A 25,512-nucleotide genomic window follows, 5' to 3' on the forward strand; every position below is an offset into this window, starting at 1 on the left:
ATACTTAACTAGTACTCCTGCATGACCATGCAAAGCCATTAAACCACAAAGCTTGTACATAATATGTGCAAGGAACAGAAAGGGACTGTTTACATAGAGAACAATACACCCACATGAGTCTATAGACTTCTATTGTAAGCTTTTTTTATTGTCAAATTGAGGGACGAGCTAAAATTATCTTTGGTAATTGACAACACACCCCAGAATCTGATTAATTCAACAGAAAACATTCATTTAATAGTCAGCATTTGCAATACAAAATTATTTAATGATGTAATCAATGAGATTTTGCTATAATATTGAAAGGAAATATACTGGTAATTCACAGATGATCCAGAAACACTTGTGGATATTTCTAGGTATCAAGAACTCTCAACATAAAAAATAATAATCCACAATAATTTAAAGAAAATGTACAAATGTTAAGTTAATGTGAAAACAAAATAAAAGAGCATCAAAACAGTTTTAAGGAAGTGCCAAATGTTCGTTAAACAATATGTCACAATCATTAGCTCAGTAAGTAGTAGTTCTTTCCCCAGTTAGTCTTATTAAACCCTTATTATATTGGGCATATGGTGTTGCAAACATCTCCTGATTGAAAGAGGTGATAGATGTTAACCAGGGGAAACATAATGGCGGAGCCCAGCAAAGAGCCTGCTTGAACTGCTGCTCCACACCAAACTAGGGCGCTGTGACTCTGGTCCCTCAGAATCACACCCACCATCACCTTCACATAGGACAGCAGACCAGTGAAGAACACCCATGACAAAACCTGAAATCAGTTCAAAACACACAAAAAAAGAGACAGATGGGTCATCAGTGCTTGTCAGATTAATAGAAAATATATGAAGTTGAATAATATAAAGTAACTGCCATGTCTGTAACAGTAGATACTGTGTGAAGTCAGTTATTAGGGTAATTATGCAGAGTGTTGAGAAAGCACTAATATATCTCACCTCAGCTCAGAATTACTCAACTGACGCAAACACTTGACTTTGAAACTTGGGAATTGTTTGGCACATGAGTCTGGATTTCTCTACCAAATCCAGCAGTAATCATTTGTAAAGTTCACTAGGCCTCATTCGTATTTGGAATGTTAGTTATTTTTTTTTCATTATTTATTTATGCTGTATTTGCTATGACTGTTTTACACTGTTTTATTTGTAGCCTGAGAAACAAACCTTTTACTGAAATGTTTACATTAATCTTTTAAGATTTAATTCTGAATAGAATCAAGAGTAGATTCAAGCAAAACATTTAGACAGAATATTCTAGAAATGGCTGATTACATTAAAAAGTAACTCACTATTATAGCGTCCCCTAGAGGTGTATCTTGGAGTAATGGGCAAGGACTCATGGCAGCCATGGCCATATTGTAGCCTCCAAAAACAGAGCCCAGCAGACACAAGATGCCCAGAAATACTAATGAACTGGAAGAGAATTATATAATCACTGTTAGTCAGACTGCAATTATGAACATTGAAATGTGCTTTAAAGTGAATATTGTGGGTTAAAAACAGAAATTAATGTAGACTCGTCCCTCAAAAGAAAATGAAATGCACTTAGAAAGGAAGATAGACAGAGGGTTTAACAGGAGGAATGTGAAAGTAAACGTTTGGGCTTTACTGAACACTTGAATATGAAAAAGAACTTAAACTTATGCATTGTCTACATAATTCTTATATGTGACCCTGGACCACAAAGCCCATCATAAGGGTACATTTCATTAAAGTTTTATATATCTTCTGAAAGCTGAATAAATAAGCTTTCCATTGATGTATGGTTTGTTATGATAGGACAATATTTGGCCGAGATACAACTATTTGAAAATCTGGAATTTGAGGGTGCAAAAAAATCTAAATATTGAGAACATCACCTTTAAAGTTGTCCAAATAGAGTTCTTAGCAATGCATATTACTAATCAAAAATTAAGTTTTGATATATTTACGGTTGGAAATTTACAAAATATCTTCATGGAACATGATCTTTACTTAATGTCTTAATGATTTTTGGCATAAAAGAAAAATCTATAATTTTGACCCATACAATGTATTTTTGGCTATAGCTACAAATATACCTCAGCGACTTAAGACTGGTTTTGTGGTCCAGGGTCACATATATCTTATATATAATCTCATAATTGTTAATAATATATGTGTCTATGTCTCTCATGTATATCTAAAAAATATTTTATTTATAATATTTTTATAAAATAATTTATTTTTATTGATCAATTTGACTATTTTAAAAGATTTTTTTTTTAAAGCTATTTTTTAAAGTTATTTTTATACTTTCAAAACAATGAGATCTAACTCTTTGCTGGTATATTATTCCATGTTTTTCCATTTTTATGGAAGTTGATTGATTAAGTTGTGTTTAAGCAGTTAATCTACTTAATAGAACACAAAATAAATGCTAAATGCTAATGAAATGGTAAATAAATTTAAGATGATTAGATTGTAATTAAAGTAAAGTAGAGATACCGTTTAGGGAAAAACATGGCAATGATGCAGGCAACTGGATTGGCTACCGCCGACAGAGCAGCTGACAGGTGATAGGCCATATTTCCATACGGCATACAGGAGAACGTCTGCACTGAGGGCAGCAGTCCGTTGGTTGCACCGTTCACCCACAAAACCATAAAATAGATAAACGCCAGCTGATAGCCGGAGTGCAGTGGTTTAGAAAGCAGCTCTGTGTTTCTCATCTTTTCCTCTTCCTCTGGACCGTTTGTCTTTAGATTGGGGTCCACAGGGTCTTCCAAACCCCTGCAGACTGTTGCAACAGCATCTGAGTCCGGGACGAGATTTTCAGTGGATAGTTCAAATGTACGAGGCATGCGGTTTAATATGATGAAGGAGCCCAGGCTTATTGATGTCATTACAGCCAGGAAGGAGAAGAAGATCTCAGTGGAGAAATTAGGAGGGAGGTACTGTGTCTCCACAGTGAAGATTGGAGGTCCGGGCTCTGTGAGGTTATCTGACACATGAGACACATTGACACATTTTGACATCCCGACCCCTTGTGCAAGCGCCACCAGGCCTGGAACCAGACCGCTCAGACCTTCTCCAATGAAGTATGTGGTGATGTATTTTGCTGGAAGTTGCATCATGAATGGCAGGAAGGTGACGGATGAGGTGCAGTCGACTAGAGCAAGAAAAAACGTGAGAATGAAAAATGCTGTGCTACGTGGTTGCTCAAGGATCACGGTGGTGTTCTTCCAAAACACAGCAAGTAGGACGCAAGCTCCAACACCGATCGACAGGACCGCATAGATGACCAGATGTTCACGTAGTCGTCCGGGACAGAATTTGTATGCCAGGGTCACCAGCAGAGGGCCTAGGTTGGCAAACTGAATGATGACTGTGAGGTACGAGGGCAAATCCCAACCCTCTGGCAAAACATTGACTATCAAAGGAAGCTCCACCCATAAGCCATTAATGGACACCCAGGAGCCCAGACCGAAAGCACATGCCAAGGCATGGATGTACAGAGGCATGCTGAACAGCTGGTTGAAATAGGTAGTTGACAAAATATCTGATGTCAGACAACTCCTTTCAACTTTGGTATTGTATATGGTGTGATGCCACTTTAGTTCGGCTATGTTTTGATGTCTTCTCTTCTTGCCTTTGTGAAGACATGAGATCACCTTCAGTGAGAAACAGAAAAGAGAAATGTAAAGAAATATTCAAGGTCTTGACCAAGTAATTAAGTAGCAATTAAAACGTGATGTGACATCCCTGAGGACAGATGGATCCATTGCTGGACTTTGTGAATTAATATTTTAGAATATAGAGACAGAGAGAGAGAGAGAGAGACCTTCAGAAATAATTAAAATGTGTGTAATATCAAGAAACATTTATTATTATTATCTATCAATCATTTCTGGATTATTTGATGAAAAAAAAGTTCAAATGAAGAGCATTTATTATGAATAGATTTATTTTTGTAACAATACAAGTATTTACTGTCACTTTTATATATTATATATAGAGAGAAAGAGAGAATTTATATATAGAAGGCGTGGCCTAATGGTTAGAGAGTCGGACTCGTAATCCAAAGGTTGCGGGTTCGAGTCTCGGGCCGGCAGGGATTGTAGGTGGGGGGAGTGAATGTCCAGCGCTCTCTCCACCCTCAATACCACGACTGAGGTGCCCTTGAGCAAGGCACCGAACCCCCAACTGCTCCCCGGGCGCCGCAGTATAAATGGCTGCCCACTGCTCCGGGTGTGTGTTCACGGTGTGTGTGTGTTCACTGCTGTGTGTGTGCACGTTGGATGGGTTAAATGCAGAGCACGAATTCTGAGTATGGGTCACCTTACTTGGCAGTATGTCACTTCACTTCACTTCATTTAGAATTGTATTAAATTAAACTAATTATATAACACGTTTCATGCAATACAAAGTGCACGTTACAAGTGCAACATAGCAATAAAAGCTCATAAACAGCTATTACAACAGTACAATGTGAATTGCTGTATTAATATGGCTTGTCAATTTTATATATATATATATATATATAATTATACAATCATTTTTAAATTCTGTTAATATTTTAAATTCAAATATGAATTGTTAAAAAAAAATGGGGGAGGGGGGTTCTGTTCAGTGGATGCATGTGGTCTTTTTTTCCTTTTTTCTTTTTACAATAAAAGATTTAAAGTTAAAATGAACTTGAACAGTCTTATCAGCAGGCACCTTGAAATCAATTTGATGTCAAATATTTGTCAAGACTTGATCAAGATGCTGTAACATGAGTTTAAATTCAGTTTGGACGGCAATTGATAATTGGGTGAAAATAGGAAGTTAATCCCACACTGAAATTGGTTTAATGTTTATGGAGGTTTAATATGTTTGATGTTCGGTTTACATAACTTCATGTCAAGATTTTTACATCAGTTTGACTTGCATGTTTGACCTGTTTTTTGACACCAGTTTTGATGTCAATTTGATGTCTTTTCAACATAATTTGTTAAGTCAAAGACGACTAGATTTACACAAATGTAACATGATAACAGTAGCGACATGGTAAAAATATTCAATCAGCATTTTTTTAGCTCGAGCAAAGATCTGATGCCAGTAACTCAGGACAATAGATTGATTTATGTGCTACCTCAGTGAAGGAGCATTAAACAAATACGATACTCACATTACTGCTGAGGCAATGAGCCAGACTGAACACGCTCTTCCTCCTCAACAGACATTAGTCATAGAAATGGCTGTCATGCCCCGGTCTGATGTCCCGTTGTTACCGGTTTAACTTCTCAACTCCGTCTAAAAATGTCCACAATGATATGTAATTTTTAACCTTAGCATATGAGTGTGGGTGGGTCTGCTTCTCTCATGAAGGTCATCACGCTCTAATGAGGTGCATTACTCTCTGGTCACATGACAGGGAGCACAAAAAAGCTATTTTATCTGGTCCAGTTTTTCTGTGAAACTCGTCATACTACAGCATTGACATCAGTATGTAAAGTGTGCATCCACAGTGTTAGTGAATAGTACAAATTTGACTTGTAGGCCTGTCGTGCCTCTGAGATGTATCATGATCATTTAATTGTGCACAGAATATTCACTCTTTTGTGGCATGTACTTTGACCCTAATCTGTCTTCGAGACGAAAAAATGTTGGGCACATTCACATAATATTTGAGCTATAGACCTTGACTCTGAAGTCAGTCTTCAGTGGAACTTTGAACACTCATAATAGGACACTGTGAATATTTTACACAACATTAAACTTGCCATAGCTGTTACTTTTATATTCTTTTTGATAGCAGGTAAAATCACCGTTAACAAATCAAAACATCACAAGCCATGTTGCGTCCATCATGCATCATCCCAGAAGCTTATTCAGGCACAGCATACAGTATAAGTGCTTTAAAGCTTATTCAGGCACAGCATACAGTATAAGTGCTTTAAAGCTTATTCAGGCACAGCATACAGTATAAGTGCAGCTTCCTATGGTGTGACCTACATGTACAACCCCCACTACTGATTAACAGCTTCTGTTAAGCTTTGAACTTGTACCTAAAAGAGAAAGAATTTTTATAACTATTAACACATTAAAGGCATCAAGCTGTATCGATGGGACCCAGGAGAGCATGTTCCACAAAAATATTAAGCAGCACAAAGGTTTTGAACAATAAGAAATGTTCCTCGAGCACCAATCACAGGAATACAGTTATTTTAAATATTTCACAGTATTACTGTTTTTACTAAATGTTTTGATCAAATAAATGCATCCGTAGTGAACATAAGCAACTTTTTTCAAAAACATTCATAAAACCATTAAAAAACACGGTCTAACTTTGTTTTAAGGTTCAATTCTCACGATTAAAAAAACATAAATTACCACTATTGCCTCAATAAACTCCTAATTTGCTGCTTATTAATAGTTAGTAAGGTAGTTGTTAAGTTTAGGTATTGGGACGGATTAGGGATGTAGAATATGGTCATGTAGAATAAATGCTTTGTGAGTACTAATAAACAGCCAATATGTTAATAATAGACATGCTAATAAGAAACGAGTTAATAGTGAGAATTGGTCCCTATGCTAAAGTGTTACCAAAACATTTATGAACTTTGGAAATTGTGTAAAAATTTAAATCAATTTTTAGGTTTTTCAGATCATTTCATTTAATACTGTGAAAATCTTCCCAGTGCCCCACATACAGGCATAGATTGTTTAGTTATGAAATATACAAAATACAACATTTGTTATTGAACTCACACAAACAAATTCGCAAAAGGTGGTTCCGTTTCTATAAATATAAATGTATTATTTATATTTATTATTTAAATAAATCTAAATCTATTACAAGTAATCTGATAACAATGTGTCATGTATTATTATGAAGTGTTGCAGTCTGTTCTGGTGTTAACCACCTCTATTTATTTTTCTTTTGGTTCAGTCACAATGTGAAGTCATAAGGATTCTAACAGGTGTGTGTGTATGTGTGTGTGTGTGTGTGTGTGTGTGTGTGTGTGTGTGTGTGTGTGTGAGTGTGAGTGTGTGTGAGAGAGAGAGAGAGAGAGAGAGAGAGAGACTTTGGAATGAAGGTGAAAGGTAAAAGAAAAAGAACAAAATTAATGTGTCACGCGAGTTCAGTTTTCCAAATAAATGGCATCAATCTAATAAGGAAAGGGAGAAAGGGAAGTGGTGTGTGTGGCCAAGTATGGTGACCCATACTCTGAATTTGTGCTCTGCATTTAACCCATCCAAGTGTACACACAGTAGTGAACATACACCTGGAGCAGTGGGCAGCCATTTATGTTGCGGCACCCGGGGAGCAGTTGGGGGTCAACTTAAGATGATTATTACCCAAAATATAAGTGGGTTGTTGGATGCAAACATTTAGCTTTAAGTCAAAGTTGAATGGACATGTCCATATTTGTCCTTGAATGGAAATCCAGTTATAATATTTAAAATCCCTTGCACCTGTTGTCCCCCCCACCGACAGCCGTCTGATGTGTAGCTCACTCAAGAATTAACATCTCCAATGACCCGACATGAACAGAATAAAGAACACAAATCAGGCAACACATCTTTCCGGTTCTTTATTAATTTCATTATAAATATGAACTTAATGACATAAAAGTTTTCAAAACAGGAAACAACAAAAAGGCATTAAGGCGTTATTTTCAGTTTTCAACAAGTAGCTGTCCTACAAAAACGTACTGAACGTGAGACTTTGAGGTGAATTGCAAAATCAGCCAAGATAGCGTTTTAAAGGCTTCTTCCAATAAATCAGTAAGAACAAACATTCAGTAACAAGTGTGAATGCCAAAGGTCATCGATCAAATGACCCCTGTGAATAAGGGACTGGCTTTGCTTTGTTATCTAAGAGAAAATACAATATTTGAGCAAGTGCAATGTGATTAGTTCAGTCTCCTCACAGCCACATACTACTGCGCTGTGCGTGGAAAGCAAGGAGCCTCAGAGGAATGGGTTTTAACACTCTAATCTTGCATGTTTGATAATACAATCACTCAGTTACCACAATACATTGCACACCAAATTAGTAACATTTCTTAAGCAAAATCCAACATTTCTGTGGGTTTGTATAATAATTAGCCCTGCAGAACAATCTTCACTGCATTACCATATCACGTTCACAGGCTGCTCCACCTCACCTCTTCCACCTTTTTAAATCAATAGGAAATAAGCTTAGAAATGTTACAGCTGGTGGAGTCATTCATGATCAGTATATTCAAAAAAAAAAAAAAAAAGCTATGTAGAGCTATGTAATACGATATGATCGTCCACACTGCACAATGTAGAAGAAAATGTCATTATAAAAACTCGTAATACAAAATTAAGGTGGAGTCCAATGACAAATGTAACATTTTACTCAAAGTAATTGGTTTAATGCAGTGAAAATCACCACTGGAGTGTCCTCTTCAAACAAACCCCGACCAAACACACCACAATAGATCTATTAGCTAAGCAAAAATAAGTTTGGCATCTTGTATAAGGATAGAAATATATACGATATTAATCGACTGTCAAAAATACAACAATTTTCCACTAAACAAATCTTCCTGAATTCAGAAAAAGACGACAATAAGATGTAACAACACATAACATTATGAATCAGCTCATATATCCTTTTTTACAATTCTGGCTGACTCCTTTGTAATGGTTTTACAACTTAGGTCAGAGAATGTGTTTTAGAGAGCGAATGCATTTGTCCCATCTAAACGTACTATCACCATACTGACCTACTGAAACACAACAACTGCCGCATTGCTGCTGACAGTAACAAGGTTTTGGCATGAATATTAACACAAGCATAAAACTTAAAAGCTGTAACTTGATTAGGTTGACAGTTGACAGTTTTGAAGGCCTGATAATCATCTTTGCAAACAGGGTGTAACAGTTATTGTTAGAAAATTAATTAAACTGATTCAGAAAAATAAAAGTAAAAAAATGGCACAACAAAAATGATCACAATTATGTTACATTTGATATAAAATATGAATTGTTCATTTCTTCTCCCATTTCCTCACTCTTATAAGACGACTATTACAATGGTTACCACGCACGATAAACACTGCCTAAACTACATTGCTTGAATAGCAACACTTCTTAAAGCAAAGCAAAGACTTTTTTATTATTATTAATGAAAGATTTCTTAATATTTCTATTAATTAAAAAATATAACTAGTGCTGTTTAAATATAAAGTCAAGTAAATATTTTTCTAATCCATTGTCATTGCAGCTTTATAAAAGAAAATGTGTAAAACGCTCATTAAATAAGCAGTTAGTAATAGTTGTAAGTCACTAGACAGCTAGATGTTCTGATGATTCTGTCATTTTCATCATGCTGTAACTGCCTTTATCTCATATTATTATTAAATAAGAACTAAGAGCTGTGTGATTTAACATGCTAGCGTTAAATTGAATAGTAAACTGTTAAGTAACAATGTATGCAAATCCAAAACTCAAGCAATGGGGTGAAAGTATAAGCTTGTGTCAGTCAGCTGGTCTAGCTCGCATAAACCTACCCTACGATGAAGTTAATACAAAATAAAAATGGATGAGGCCTTTTCTGATGGGTTATCTTAGTGTCGAGCAGTGAGGACACCAATGTAGATCTCATGGCTTATTCACAGTGAAACACTACATGACCTAAATATTGACCTATGTGGAAATACTTCTAATATACTTGGTCAACAGCTGACTGATTCCAGCACCTCTGAATTTGCAAACGTGCTTCAAAAGAAAGCATTAATAATGAAAAGATGAATGAAGTGTAAGGATGAGGCCAAGCTGAGCAAGTTTCTTGCGATTCGTCTTTTAAGGCGTACTGAAGTAAGACTGCATATGATGCTGCTCTGTCCGTTCAGACACAAGCAACAGATGAAGACACGTGTTTTCAGCCCTCTGTGGTCAAAATGCCTTGAGTTTACTGCACGTTAACCCCAAACAATAGAAGGGTGAGAGCAAGAGATATCAGTCCCAAAGGCCAAACCCAAGAGCAGAGGCCAGTCCCTTAGAAACGAGCTAGTAAGCAAAGCTTTGAGCAATTGAAGGATGAGAAGGTGTCCGGAAGAGAGCCCACTTTGTTCAAGTATTGCCATTTTAAATTTGCTTGTTTTTTGCACTTTGAAGAGTTTTCAACATTTCACAAATGTCTCAAGTTTAGATATTTGGATCTTTAGAGTGAGCAGAGTGGGATATTGCTTTCAATCGCTCTGTCAACCTCCTTTCACTTAACTTTTGCTAATGGCTTTCTAAATTGGGCTTTGATATCCTGCTGTTCCTCTTGTTCTGTCTGAGGGAGGACAAATAGACGGAGACAGATTGTTCTCCTGTAAGCAGGTCTGAGGTAGGGGAGGTGGGTTGGTGGCAGAGGAAGACTACTTGGTTTTTTGGGCCCATCTGAAGTCATCTGATCTGGGTTTCTCTCCTGTCAGGCTCTGGATCAGATCTTCCAGGTTTCTCCAGAATCCCAGTTTTTCTAGAAGATAGTTCAACCAGCCTGCACATACAAAGACATTTAGGTCAATGACATGTAACAGTATGACTGACTTCAATTTGTATATAATTGGAATCGTATTATTTAAAATACTAGTTTAAAAATGTCTCTAAAAATGTCTTAGGATGTACATTTTTCTTACACTGAGTACATGTGAAGTGTACACTTAAAAATTATTATTATTTATGGTTACACTTTATTTTGATAGTCCACTTTAGACATTCTACTAACTATAAGTAACTTTGTAACTACATGTCAACTACATGTCTACTAACTCTCAGAGTAGACAGTTAGGTTAGGTTTAGGGGTAGTAGAATAAGTTGACATGCTTGCAAAGTTTCTCATAGTCAGTATGTTGTATGTTGTGGACGCATCAAAATAAAGTGTTAGAAGATATTAAGCAGACAGTCTACTAATACTCTAATGACTGCTAGTTGACATGTAGTTGCAAAGTCTAACGTGGACTATCGAAATAAAGTGTTACCTTAATTTTTTTTTGGAAAAGTTTCTTTTCAAGGTAATTTTTTTTTTTTTTTTTTACAAATATCAAATTATAAATTCATAAATATCATTAGATTTTAGCGTTTTTGGGCAGTATCACACTCACGAGGATCTATAATTGTCTTCTTTATGATATAATTTCCAAAACCACATGTATTGAATGAACCACATGTATTTTTGTATATAATTAATAGATAAGTTTTTTTTTTTTAAATAATGTCAGATCATTGAACCATATATACTCATTTTCAAAGGTTTGGGGTTTGTTTGTTTTTGTTGAAAAAAAATGATATTTACATTTTGTAAGGATGCATTAAAAATGATCAAAAGTGGTAAATTAAAAACTTTTACACAAACAAATCAACAATAACTTTTGCAGCACAGCTGTTTTATAACATTGATAATTGTAAGAAACGTTTCATGATCACCAAATCAGCATATTAGAATGGTTTGAATGCGATCATGTGACACAGAAAACTGGAGTGATGAAGCTGAAAATTCAGCTTTGCCATCACAAAGGTATAAATTGCATCTGAAAAATACATTATTCAAGAAAACAGCTGTAAAAATATAGTTGTGATAACATTTTACAATATTACGGTTTTTACTGTATTTTTGATCAAATAAATGCAGACTTGGTGAACATTAGAGACTTCTTTCAAAAGAAAATTTTAAACAAAAATGTACATAATACAGACCATAAACAAAGCACTGATATGTACTGCCATAGAAAGTGTGATCAAACGAGGAAGATATGGGCACGAAAGTGCTTATTGTTTGTGTGCATGTACCTGTGGTAATGCAGAAGTAGGTTTCATGAGGTGAAACATGGTGAACTCTGTGGTGTTTCCGTGGTAAAATGATGTGACAGTCCTGAAGAAACGTCACCCAGCGTGGAAGCCCAAAATATGTGTGTGACCACTTGTGAATCTGATTGGTCAATGTAACAAAAATGGCTAAAGCAAAGACGTAACAGTACCAGGGGTAGTTCCGATAGATCTCCGCTGAAGACAGATTGAGAAGAGAACAGCACGATATGAAATAAATGTGGTTCATCATTTGTCTCTCCAATGGACAGATAATATATCTGACGTCTTACCTGGTGAGAGCATCAAAAAGTTTGCAGCCATGTTAGCCAGAGGGATGATAGTCAACATACAGTTATCACCATTTGTCTCAATGAAATCATGGCGCGTTATAGCTGTTGGATCGATGTGATGCTCTCGAAATGGACGAATGAAGGCCTGGGATGAAGGAAAAGTTAAGAGAAGTAACTTTGCTTGTACAATTTAGTAGTTGAGAATATTGACCTGACATTCATATTTTGTTTAGAAGACATTTAAAAGATAAACTTACAAACACAAATCTTAAATGTTCTAAAAATCAACATAATCCAGTGAGTCAATATCTATTTGTTCTCAGTATTTTATTAATTGTTTTACCTTAAATAACTCTGGCAACACTTAATAACATGAAAAAGACTGCTTCACTCCTGTACCTTCCCAACGATGGGCAGATCCACTGAACCCCATGTGTCAGCACCCCAGTGGACCAAACCAGAGGCAAAGTCTGCGGTCAGGATCCCTGCCACTACACACACACAGCAGAATCTGAGAATAAAATCAATCTCCAAATCCTATTATAAACCAAAATGTCTTTCAGTTCCCATAAAAAAAATTAAAAAAAAGTCGTTTTTGGTAGTTGCAAGTCACTCAGAGAAACATTCTGGCAGCTTCTAGCATGCTTAAATATGGGAATTTCCAAGTTGTAATTTGCAACTTCTTCTGTTGTGCCTACCACTACTTTATTAAGCACTGATGTGTATGTGGGTTTGTTTGTTGTACCAACCTATGCCCAGGAGGATGTACCAGGCATGTCCCAGGTGGAAGTATGTTACCAGGTAACAGAAGTTGAAGGCCATGAGGGTAAAGCAAAGAAGCACACTGATCCATTCCTGACATCTTTTTCCTGTGAGAAAGAGATAGAGAGCCAAGATCTTTCAATCAAAAGGGTCCAAAAATAACAGTAATGCACAAAATTTGGCTTTGATGAGTGTATATATATATATATATATATATTTACTTAAATGTCAATGTTGGACTTTTTAAATATTCTTTATATATCAGGGCTCGCAAAATTTCTAAATCCCTGGTAGCCCTTCGGGCAGGTACTCTTCAGATTTTGGTAGCCCAAAAATTAATTTAACTAGCCCAAATAAAATAAAGACCATAAATGTCAATCAAAAACATTTTCAATACACAAATATCAACGAATATCAAGGAAAGAGTTTTATTTGACTATTTACAAGGTATCTGCAGAATTTGAACAATTATTTCTTATACCATTAAACGTATTTAAAACGGTCTAAGGCCTTAAAAACTCTTCAATGTAAGGACCCGTGGGAGCAATGTTCCCTCTAATTTTTTGTCTTGCTGAGCAAAACTTCTCTATTGGGTTGACATTTCGGGCACCTGAACAAAAGCATTCTTTATATCAGACCTGTACAGCACGCACACAAAAAAAGTGTGTAACTTTGAACTTTGATGTGCTATTTATATTTGATTTGACCCTTGATGTAACTAAATGATGTACATTTTAGGTTTTACTGTACAATACACTGCAGTTCAAAAGTGCTCATCAAGGTTGTATCTATTTGATGAAAAATACTGAATAATATTTCACAAAATAATATTGTGAAATATTATTGCAATTTCAAATAAATGTTTTCTATTTTAATATACTTTAAAATTTAATTAATTCCTGTGAAGCAAAGCAGTATTTACTGCTTACAGAGTCACGTGATCCTTTAGAAGTCATTCTAATACGCTGATTTTTAATCAATGTTGGAAACAGTTGTACTGCTTTTTTATTTGATTTGATTTTTTTTACTGTATTTTTTGGGAGCTGTGATATTTTTTAAAAGTAAAAAGTTAAAAAGAACAGTGTTTAGTCAAAATAGAGATTTTGTGTTACAATATAAACTATTCAAAAGTTTGGGGTCAGAAATGTTTTTCTTTCTTTTTTAAAGATACTTTAAAAAAGTTTAAAGAACGTTAAATAAACTTTATTCAGCAAGGATGTGTTAAATGGATTTTAAAAGACTTTTATTGTTAGAAAATATTTCTATTTTGAATAAATGCTGTTCTTTTAAACTTTTTATTAATCAAAGAATCAAAGAAAAAATAACACGGGTTCCAAAAAAATATGAAGCAGCACAACAGTTTCAACACTGATAATAAATCAACATATTAGAAAGATTTCTGAAGGATCATGGGACACTGCTGGCGTAATGATGCTGAAAATTCAGCTTTGATCACAGGAATAAATGCTATGTTATAGTATAGGTATTAAAATAGGAAACCAATATTAGAAATTGCAATAATATTTCACTATATCACTGTTTTTTTTCTGTATTTTTGAAATAAATACAGCCTTGATGAGCAAGAGACTCAAAGTCAAAGACTCAAAAACAAGGTCAATTATTTATCAGGTTTATAATATAGCCTAATATATTATCAAAACAAACTATTTAAACTGATAGAATAGAATAGAATATAATACAAACTGAAGCAAAACTTAAGCTGAGATCTGCAAGTTAAATATAAAAAAAGTGAACATATATTCTTCTATAGCTGTCTAAACATCGTTATGAAGTACAGTTTGTACAATACACTTGTGTGTGACTGTTCATGTTTCAGAGTTTTGTTACCGTTCTTTGCCCATCCTCCGCTATTTCCAGCACTTAATCAAGCCACTCTTCTTTAATACATGAGCATGTTTTATTTCACGTCATTGCGTTTGCGTTGTCTCTCGTGTTGAGCGCACCGCAACCATTGAAGTATTCAGTTTCTACAGCGACTCATTTGGTGCATATCGTTCTCTTTCTATGAAACCGGTTCTAACTCTGTCGTGACATCAGCTCTATAGCGGTTTGCCCGAGCATTGCTATTCTTTCCCTTTTACTGGCGGCATTCAATCAAATGGCTTCCCAACTCATTTGTGTGTGCGCGAGGCACATTATTTCTTCTGCGCGGCCGCGGTGGAAGAAGAGCGCGGTCGCGCGCGCGCTCAGCTTAGAGGGAACACTGCGTGGGAGCCCTGTATGTAAGGTAGCCCGTCGGGCAGGGCAGTGATACATTTTGGGAGCCCGACTGGAAAACACAATAGCTCCGGGACGTCGGGCTAGCGATTTTGCGAGCCCTGATATGCATCTCTAGTGTCTCCTTGAGGTAGCTTTACTGAAGTGTGTTAGCAGCCTCAACCCTTAACCATTAGGCTACAGAAAATCAACCAAATAAATCCCATTTCCTTTAGAAAACTAAATCTCCCATGGTTTTCTATGAGAACAAGTGGCTAAATGCAAATCAACAATTCAGCCACATAAAGAAAGTAACTAAACCGGCAGCTTCATTATCATAGATACTGTAGCGAAAGCATCTAATATTTGAATAGATGAATGAGACAGATAGATATGCTATGAGTTTGTGAAGCAATGATCTCAATGTCACACTGTGTCCTTTCACAGCTCCAATTATGTGCCAAGGGCAAATTCACCTTTGCCCTGAATTCAGCGCAGAATCACTTTGCAGAAAATATCTGAAGTGACCAAAAACATGATTCACACCACAGCTGACAGAATCTAGAAATACTGCCGTGTTTGTTCCAAGGTGACTGATTCATTCAGCGCTAATCCGACATCGAAATACTGAGTCAAAACACTCCCTGAATCACCATATTGACTGTAAACAGAACAAGACTATCAGAGGAAACTGATGCGAATTTAGAGAAGCACTAAATCTAATGCTACCCAGAAACCCACATCAGTCCTGCTCCATTTCACCCTGAACCTCAGCCAACAAACTCATACCTTTCACAGCTACCACACCCTCACACTGCTCTGCTTACTGTGACGTTTTGTTTTGTTTTGCTTCCGTTCCTGTTCTGTTCATATAAATAATTTGTCCCCTACACAATGTCCACTGTTCTCTGCTGGTACTGATGGAGTTCCTCCTCCCAGGGCACACTCGGGTTTACTGAGCAGCACAATCTATTCATCTATTGTGGGCTTTTGGTTTTGTGTGAACCTGTTGTGCTAATACTAGAAAATAGCATTTTATTATTTATCTTTTTGTTATTCATCTTTAATACATTGCTATTAAGATAAAAACAAAGAGTCAACCCCACACCGTCCTTATAGGTGCTTTCAAGAGGTTTTCAATATTCAATAGTGGCCGTTTCGGACTTTGTACTGATACCTATTGGCTTGGATGCATTAAGTTTGTTTACTAACTGCTGCCGCTTCACATCTAGGATGTTTGTCATCTTTTTGTGTGTTGTGACAATGCGGTCAAGGTTCTGTCACATTTAGCATCACATTTTCGTTTTAATAGGAATCCATGCAATTGGAAATGTTGAGTGAAGACGAAAGATGTCTCCATGCAATGGGTTTAAGATGATCAAAGATTCACTGAGTTGACCAACAGAAAGCCATTTTGACTTCTGCGTTAGCTGTGCTTCATATATCGCCATACTGTTGACAATGGACAACAGACTTTTTCGCTAATTTGAAAGCACCTTTAAAATGAGCTTTACTTGTTTTGTTTGCATTGAAGGGATAGTTCATTTAAAACTCTGTCATCATTTACTCACCCTCACGTTGTTCCAAAGCTATATGAGTTTCTTTCTTCTCTTGAGCGCAAAAGGAGATATTTTGGATAACGTTAGTGACCAAACAGTTGACGGTAGCCATTGACTTCAACAATATTGAGGGAAAAAAAACACTATGGAAGTCAATGACTACCATTAACTTTTTGGTTACCGTTATATTTCTTGTTAGGATGGTTTCCCCATAACTGTTACGTTTATGCTTGGTAAATCACATAAAACACTTGCTAAATGTGCTGTATGTAAAAATAGTCCGTTGCTTAGCATAATTAGTCATGTGATGTAAATAGTAGCGGCACCCATGAAGGGACCGCTACTTGCTCCTTGTAGAAAAGACAGCTTTTAGTCTGCAAGTCGTTCTGATGTTATTACTCAAAAATACCGTATGTTTTATGTGTACAACTTTTTAAACTATAAAAGAAATTACTGAATACATCTATGTGGTAATCAAGACATCAAAGCGATCTCCTGTCAGTATCTGACAGCTACTACAACTATTCCTGGCACAGAATTACTCCCTTGGGACTATGAGAGAAATGAGCACAAAGGGTATTTCTGTCAGGACCACTATCGTCAAAGATGATTGACAATTAGCATATAGTTTGGATTGGTGGAATGGTTCTGTTCTGGACAAGAACTCCCTGTGCATCCATGCAGCCTAGCATGGATGAGAGCAGGGAGAGCAGCGATAACCCCCCAGGGTAAACAGAACAGAACCAACAAAAGTATTGCAGATTTTTTAAAAGTTCAGTAATTTTGTGTATACATTTTTGAATTTGTCTGATTCAAAAGAGAAACACAAGGCTGGATCCTGACTAACAGTGGAGGAGTTGGGGATGGAGGAGGGTAATTAGCTATTGAGCAATGCGAAAACTCCTGATAATACCGACAACCTTATATATGGATGCTTAGATAGGTGTCGTATTCCTATTGGTAGATGGGGATCAGCTGAGTCAGCTGATGCGAGCTTGACTAAAGTAACCTGCCAGAACTAATGCTATGCTCGATGATTAATAACCAGTGGCGGCGCTAGGGCGGGGCTTGACGGGGCTATAGCCCCATCAGAAACTTGCTTAGCCCCGGCACAATATTTTCATGTAATTTATTAATAAAAGTAATCTAATAATAATAGGCCTAATAAGAAGAAGAATGTAACATGCCTACATTCATTGGAAATGCTAAGTCCTCTTAATAGCCTATTGCCAATTTTTGATGCTTATCTCTGGCAATCATCGACACATGATACCATGTAAAAAAGCACGGGGAGGTTATCACCCGCAATGTGTGCCCGTGTGGAAATAGTTTAATTGTATAATAATTATGAATTGTACAAAAAAATAAAATTTTAGTTTTTATTGAATTGAAAATAGAAAAAATCCCAACTTTCTCTCTTTTCTATATTCGTTCATAAATTATATTACTTTGTAAGTGCCATATTTGGCAGCTGGCATTAGTATATAATAAGTGATAAGTGAAGTGACATACTGCCAAGTATGGTGACCCATACTCGGAATTCGTGCTCTGCATTTAACCCATCCATCGTGCACACACACAGCAGTGAACACACACACACCGTGAACACACACCCGGAGCAGTGGGCAGCCATTTATGCTGCGGCGCCCGGGGAGCAGTTGGGGGTTCGGTGCCTTGCTCAAGGGCACCTCAGTCGTGGTATTGAGGGTGGAGAGAGCGCTGGACATTCACTCCCCCCACCTACAATCCCTGCCGGCCCGAGACTCGAACCCACTACCTTTGGATTACGAGTCCGACTCTCTAACCATTAGGCCACGACTTCCCCTAAATATTACTAAATAACAGTGGCATATGAGAAGTTTAATACCACAGAAAAAAAGTTAAATATGCCATTTTTGAAGCTGCTGTATATAAAAAAAACTGATAGCTAAAGTTTAGGCGTCCATTACTTTCTCTCAATTTAATTAGTTTTTTTAGCACCCCCTCTGAACTGTTAAACCGCCACTGTTAATACCATATTTAACGTTAGGTGAAATTTGCCACAGACAATTGTGTTCGGCTCATCTGATAACTGGCGTCACTAATGGGGCGCTGCGCTCATTCAAACTCGTTGCCACATAAACATCACTCATTAATCCATCCCTATATGCTAACGGTAACGTTACAGTAATAGCTGCGTCGTGTTTACCCCCGCAGAGACCTCTGACTGAATATGCACGCTCTCTGCTACGTGCACCTTCAAAGCACACTACTATAGATTACGAGGCGAATGCTACGGCTCCGTGACTGTGCTGTCCAGGGGAAACTCGTGGCTGGCAGTCCGCTCAATCCTCGGTGTGGGCAGAGGCGGGCGGATACCGGTGTTGTGCCTATTTTCGACTCCCTGCCAAATTATTACCCCCCTCGTTGAAATCGCTAACGTTACCTGATTGCCTAATCCTAACCACTCCCCCACACCTAACCCTAAACCTACCAATACTAGGGGGCAATAATCTGGCGGGGGTCAGAATTCGGCACTAATTTACACCGGCGCCGACGGGAAACGTAACGAACCCAAGTAGCTGCTACCGGTGTAAATTCTCACCTGGCGAGTATAACTCCGCGAGCTCTTGAGCACCTGCATGCTGTGGACCCCGTCTCGCGCCCGGCAGGTCCGATCCACTTGGCTTGGGTGTGTGAAAGTTTTCCGAAGACCCGCTTTTGCTCTCGGTGCTCGCCATATTCAATCCGGTCCAGGCGCAGCGGATGCGTTAAATCCGCATCCTGAACTCCACTCCTCTGTCTGCCCTCTTCCGCGTCTCTTCTCTCCACCAATCGCGTTCGACTTTCTACAGCATTCATCCAATCAGAAATTAGAACACGTTCCCATAACAAACATGACGACCAATTAGAAAGCAAAAATGTCCTGACCCCACCCGGATGCAACCAATCATAAAACAGGCTACACTGAAGGTGATTAATTTTAATTACTTTGATGTAAAATTGTGGTGTATGTGGATCGTGGTATTTTCTGTGCTTTGTCTAAAATATATATTTTTCATAGTGTTATTAACAATCAAATTAAATTCAGTATTTTTAGTTTGCAAAACTAGTACCGGTGTAATGTCATTTCACAAGTAAATGCGAAATACAATGTCTATGTAACAAAAAACACACTTTTAGAAGACAAAGAAGTAATTAGTTCGTTCAAAATAAAAACAAATGTATTTCTTCCATATAAAACGATTTGTCATAATTTAATCGCCTTTATTTTGGTCCAAACAGTCCATGACACTATACATAAATGTTGAATACAGTGAAGATTTCAGACAGAAGAGAGTCCAAAATCACAATACAAACATTTGATGTAGGTTTTGCGTCGCTGGTGCTCTATAAAAAGTAACAGAATGTGTACAATAAATAATATATAATGATAATAAATAAACAACACAAACAATCATAATAAATACACAATGTTGGAGATATTTGACATGAAAATGTATATAATTTCACTATGTGCTGACAGCTTAATGAGTCAGATCTTGCGAGACGTTGCGCTATGATGGGGGATGTTCAGGAACTGAATAAGAAAAGAAAATATTGAGAGAGACAGTGAAGCTTCTAGAGGACAATGATGAAATTCAGTTAATCAGCTATTGCAGTGCAATCCTTCTCATACCCACCAGATGGCAGACTAACCACATCACTGAAGAGGCATTATCAAGTTTATTGCAGCAGCCAACGCCTCTGACTCTGGAACATATCTGTAATAATTTCATTGAAATTCTGCTGAAGGTTAGACAATGATATGATGTGATATTAATCAGTATTGTGAATAAAACTGGTTAGCTAAATTTATTGTGTGAACATAAAGTGTGGATCATATTGCAGGATGACAGGCCTGTATAGAAGCCAATGGAAAACACAGACCTTTAAATGAAACGGACACTTCCGGTGATCTTAGAAACTGATTGGTCAATACAGCATTCCAGACCTGTTCATTCAGTAATATAGTAACAACCTTGACATGTTCAGCCCCTAGAGAAAATCTTATTTTTGTTGTTATATCAGGGACTATATATTCAACTTTAATAAAGACATTTAATGAATTTGCTTTAAAAAAAATAGTATTTTTATTATGTTCTAACCATTCACCCCCCAAAAAAGGCAACTCTCTCAAAATTATATGCTATATTGTAAATATAGTCATGGCTAACAACAGCCTTTAGGCATGACTGATTGCACATCCTCTGGTGCCTTGTTGCTTAATTACTACACAGCTCTCGAAAAGACTTTATTATAGTCAAATATCATATATTGATGAATAATGACTGTTGTCCATGGCAATAGCAACTGACTGCTCCTCCGAAAAACCTGCATTTATAGCTGTACCCTCTTTATTTTATTAGTTTACAAAAAAAGTTCGGTCTAGAGTTATGTAGAGCAGATAAATAAACTAATAAAATAAAATCAATACTGCATAACTTTTAAATAAGAAATAATGATAGACTATACAATTACTTCAACGTATCTTATTTATGTCTGTTGTGTTATGCCTTATTTGCAGAGGTGGGTAGAGTACCCAAAAACTGTACTCAAGTAAAAGTACAAGTACTTGTAGAAATATTTACTCAAGTAAAAGTAATAGTCTGAATAGTTACTTGAGTAAGAGTACCAAAGTATCGGATAAAAAAACTACTCAAGTAGTTAGTTACTAGTTACTTTGGATCATATATGTACTGAATATAGACTATTTTTATTTAGATGTATAGATTACATTTATGTAATGTGTATGTGTATACACACACACACAGACACACACACACACTGCCGTTCAAAATATATATGTATATATATATTTTTTTTTTAATGTAATTTATTTCAGTGATGCAAATCAGAATTTTCATCAGCCTTTACCCCAGTCTTCAGAGTCACATAATCCTTCAGAAATCATGTTGATTTATTATCAGTGCTGCTCTTTTTAGCTTTCTATTCATCAAAGAATACTGAACAAAATGTCACAGGTTCCAAAAAATATTAAGCAGCAAAACTGTTTCTAACACTGGTAATAAATCGATATATTATAATGATTTCTGAAGGATCATTTGACTCCGAAAACTGGAGTAACAGCTGATGAAAATTCTGATTTGCATCACTGAATTAAATTATATTTTAAAGTAAATTAATTATGTATTATCCTATAACCTCTGACACTGAAACCTCTGAAAACGCCTCACATGACTGCTCTGAACATAACGAAACAAATGCATATTGACGGATCTTCTGTTCTGCAAAATGTAAACAAATGTAGCCTATATTTTTGCAAGAGTAAATATTGTAAAAATATGAATATTAATTGTGTCTCTGCTGTGCAGAGCTAACGCGGGTTCCGCGGGTGTTCATTTCATACTCTGTGTGACAGCTTATTTAATGTATAAATTATACATTGTATTTAATGTAAGGTAGCCTACATACAACAAACTGGTAATGTCACAGTGGTATCGTGGCCTATACCTGTGGAACAGTAGACAGCACACGCGGTGTTCATCTAATAAAAGATCTTCATATAGCTTTAGCAAACAAGCCTTTGCAGATTTGCTTTCACCTGACTGTAGATCCAAAGCCACGTCTTCAGCGCTCTTGATGTTCTTAAACTCTCTGTTATCTGAGTGAGAACCGCTTCAGAGACTCAGCGCGTGCGGCAGGGAACTGAACGAATCATTCAAACTGATTCGCGAACCGATTCACTGGTTTGCCAACTGGTTTGATAAAGCCTTTAAACAGAATCGACTCAAAAGAATAAATCATTCGCGAATGGGCATCGTTCATTGTCCAGAGAAAAGTAGACGGCGCGTTTGGAATAAACCGAAGCATTTTTAACTTGTATTGCATTAAGAATAAGATACAGTATCGAGAGGAGAGTCACCCACAGTAACGAAGTAAAAGTACCGTTTTTTTCTCTAAAAATATACTTGAGTAAGAGTAAAAGTACCCATTTTAAAATATACTCTAAAAGTATTAGTTACCCAAAAAAAATACTCAAGTAAATGTAACCAGTGTTGGGGGTAACGCATTACAAGTAACGCGAGTTACGTAATAATATTACTTTTTTCAAGTAACTAGTAAAGTAACGCATTACTTTTTAATTTACAAGAAAATATCTGTTACTTTTTCAAAAAAGGTAACGCCAGTTACTTTTTCCCCATTTATTGACTGACAGTGCGCTGTGTGAGCATGCTGTTTCTATAGATCTAAATGTGAATGTGCATGAATTCATCCCACTCACAAAAAACAGATTTAGTATTCATCAAAATGAATTAAAACAGTGAAATGCAAACTCAGAATATGACGCAAACTGCAATAATTAAATATGTTAAATAACACAAATGTATCTAATCCCATTTTATAAACCAATGTCTTTGCTGCTGACCTTTGATGATCCAGTTCAACCATACTAATAAGCAAAAATGACTTTAGATAAACTAACAATTGTACTTCATTGTTTTTTTTTTATTGCCAAAGAGTGTTGAACCTTCTTATCCTGAGTTTTACTTTACAGACGTGAATTTACTTTTCCTTCACAATATACAGGGCTTTTACATTTGTATTAATGTAATTTCTTGTATTAAAAACAATCAAGCCCTGCTCATATTTAAAAAGTAACGCAAAAGTAACGTAACACATTACTTTCCATAAAAAGTAGCTAAGTAACGTAATTAGTTACTTTTTTAGGGAGTAACGCAATATTGTAATGCATTACTTTTAAAAGTAACTTTCCCCAACACTGAATGTAACGAAGTAAATTTATCTCGTTACTACCCACCTCTGCTTATTTGTAAATAGCATATTTGTGTGTGTGTGTGTGTGTGTGTGAGTGTGTGTGTGAGTATATTTATGCATACTGTATATTCATGCATACCGTGTACATACTGTATGTATGCATGTATGTATATTCTTTTTCACCCAGACAAAGTCCTTATAGTAAGTGAAAACATAGCCAATAAATCTCATTCTGAATCTTTTTTTATATATATATCTTTTGGTGGACGGTTAAGCAGGAAAGCCTATAAAGTCAGCACATTCGTATATACAGTGTTTATTTTCTATTGTTATACACTCGTATGTTCACAGACCCCACTTTTGAGTTCTGAGTGTCTGCTGTCAAAACCAGAAAAACGCGTCACACCAAACAGTGAATCGCCGCCCCCTCTCACACCTCTATAAAACACCCCTTTCCGAGGCATGGGAACTGACTCGAGCTCTCCAGCGAGCGCTGGGCAAGCAACTTATCACCTACGTAACTAGACAAAAGTCATCTAGTTATTTCTACCGACGGAAGACACTCGAATTTTCGCGTGAGTTTTGAGGTGCCGTCGGTGACACTTGCGAAGTTATCAGGGGAAGGCGAGACCCTGATCTCTGTCCTGCCGCAATCCGGCGGGTGTTAAGATCCATGGAAGTGGCCGGTTTTTACGAGGGGGACTACCTCGCTTTCCACAGCACTAACGCCAGCAGCAGTCCGGTCAGTGACGGAATTTGCAAGCAGCCTACGAACGGCTCCATGACGAAGCTTCATGACATTTCTGAGCACGAGAAAGCCATAGACTTCAGCATCTATTTGGACTCGCCCCAGTACCAGCATCTGGCCAGCCAAGACGAAGCCCGGCACCGCGCACTGGGAATCTACAGCGACTTTCTCTCCGAGGAAAACAAGAGCAAGAGAGCGGCGTTACAGAGCTACAAGAACTACATCTCGCTGACAGAGCGGAACTCGAACCAGCTGGCGTATCCGGAGCTCCAGGAGACGCGCATTGACGCCGTGTTCAGCCCGGACTTTCTGGGCAGCTTTGCCAAAACTAACTGGCGACACGAAGAGCCGCCAATGGATGGTTCCGGGGGCTTTGACATGCGCTCCTATCTGCAGTACCAGAACGCTCCTAGCGGCAGCCTGGGTAACATTTCCACCGCGTCCTCCTCCTGCTCGAGCCCGCCAGGTACACCTGCGCCGCCAGGTAAGGGAAGATCTCCTCAGTCTGGCGGCAAGATGGCCTCTGGCGGCAAAGGGAAGAAGAGGCTGGAAAAGGACAGCGACGAGTACAAACAGCGGCGCGAGAGGAACAATCTCGCCGTCCGCAAAAGCAGAGACAAAGCCAAAATGCGCAACATGGAGACGCAGCACAAAGTGCTCGAGCTCGCGGCCGAGAACGACCGGTTACAGAAGCGCGTGGAGCAGCTGTCGCGCGAGCTGGCGACGCTGCGCAACCTGCTCTCCGCCACCGGCCAGTGCTGACGGGACTTCTGCGGTGCTTAATGACTGTCAGTGACTTTCAAGAGTGCAGAATTTACAACAAAAGTTTTCTGTGATTCGTTTAAAAACGGGCGATCGCTCGTTCGATGCGTTTACAACCGAGAAAAAAACATGAAAGTGGACTGTGCGCCTGGATTGCGCAATATCCCACCGTGTGCTCGGCATAACTCTGGTAATCTGGAAACCCTGTCATGTATTTCGTCTGTAAAGTATTTTTGTACGGGTTTTAAAGTGAGATATCTACTGTTTAATATTCTGTTATTTAAATTCCTTTCGCCATATCTGGGGCAGTGGTTGTCATGGGAAGAGTTGTACTGCAGAGGTATGATGCAACTCATTGTAACAGTATTGGAAACGCAGTGAAGTAGTCTTATAAAAATGATAAAGGTACAACTGGTCTACTGCTATATACTATTTTATTGAATTAAATGATTTTTACTATACTGGAATCCTGTGTGTCTGACCACATTTTATTACTGCTGTCAAAAACATACTAGCACACACACACACACACCCATTTAGCCACAGCTGCTGAGATTCGGTTTCCATTATGCAGTGAAACTCCTGGTTTCACTTTAGCTGGCTTCTTTTAAACATCAGTGCAT

General features: G+C 37.4%; 3 protein-coding genes across 3 annotated transcripts; 1 reads left to right on the forward strand and 2 right to left on the reverse strand.

Annotated features, from left to right (window-relative positions):
- Positions 1 to 559: 559 nt before the first annotated feature.
- slc52a3-1 (solute carrier family 52 member 3-1) lies at positions 560 to 3,499 on the reverse strand (the record flags this gene model as incomplete). Its single annotated transcript, XM_079385264.1, has 3 exons — positions 560 to 772; positions 1,307 to 1,430; positions 2,484 to 3,499. The coding sequence occupies 3 exons, from the start codon at positions 3,497 to 3,499 to the stop codon at positions 560 to 562; spliced, it is 1,353 nt and encodes a 450-aa protein (XP_079241390.1).
- A 4,044-nt stretch (positions 3,500 to 7,543) lies between these two features.
- On the reverse strand, positions 7,544 to 19,407 carry LOC306849025 (plasmanylethanolamine desaturase 1-like). The gene is made up of 6 exons (XM_079383873.1): positions 19,205 to 19,407; positions 12,832 to 12,951; positions 12,482 to 12,573; positions 12,083 to 12,227; positions 11,775 to 11,987; positions 7,544 to 10,485 (listed from the first exon to the last, which is right to left on the reverse strand). The coding sequence occupies exons 1-6, from the start codon at positions 19,338 to 19,340 to the stop codon at positions 10,364 to 10,366; spliced, it is 828 nt and encodes a 275-aa protein (XP_079239999.1). The 5' UTR covers positions 19,341 to 19,407; the 3' UTR covers positions 7,544 to 10,363.
- Positions 19,408 to 23,853: 4,446 nt separating this feature from the next.
- LOC306849529 (CCAAT/enhancer-binding protein beta-like) lies at positions 23,854 to 25,356 on the forward strand. Its single transcript, XM_079384631.1, has one exon. The coding sequence runs from the start codon at positions 24,053 to 24,055 to the stop codon at positions 24,887 to 24,889; it is 837 nt and encodes a 278-aa protein (XP_079240757.1). The 5' UTR covers positions 23,854 to 24,052; the 3' UTR covers positions 24,890 to 25,356.
- Positions 25,357 to 25,512: the final 156 nt, after the last annotated feature.

The sequence above is a fragment of the Barbus barbus genome (assembly GCF_936440315.1).
Source record: "Barbus barbus genome assembly, chromosome: 29".
Classification (NCBI taxonomy): domain Eukaryota; kingdom Metazoa; phylum Chordata; class Actinopteri; order Cypriniformes; family Cyprinidae; genus Barbus; species Barbus barbus.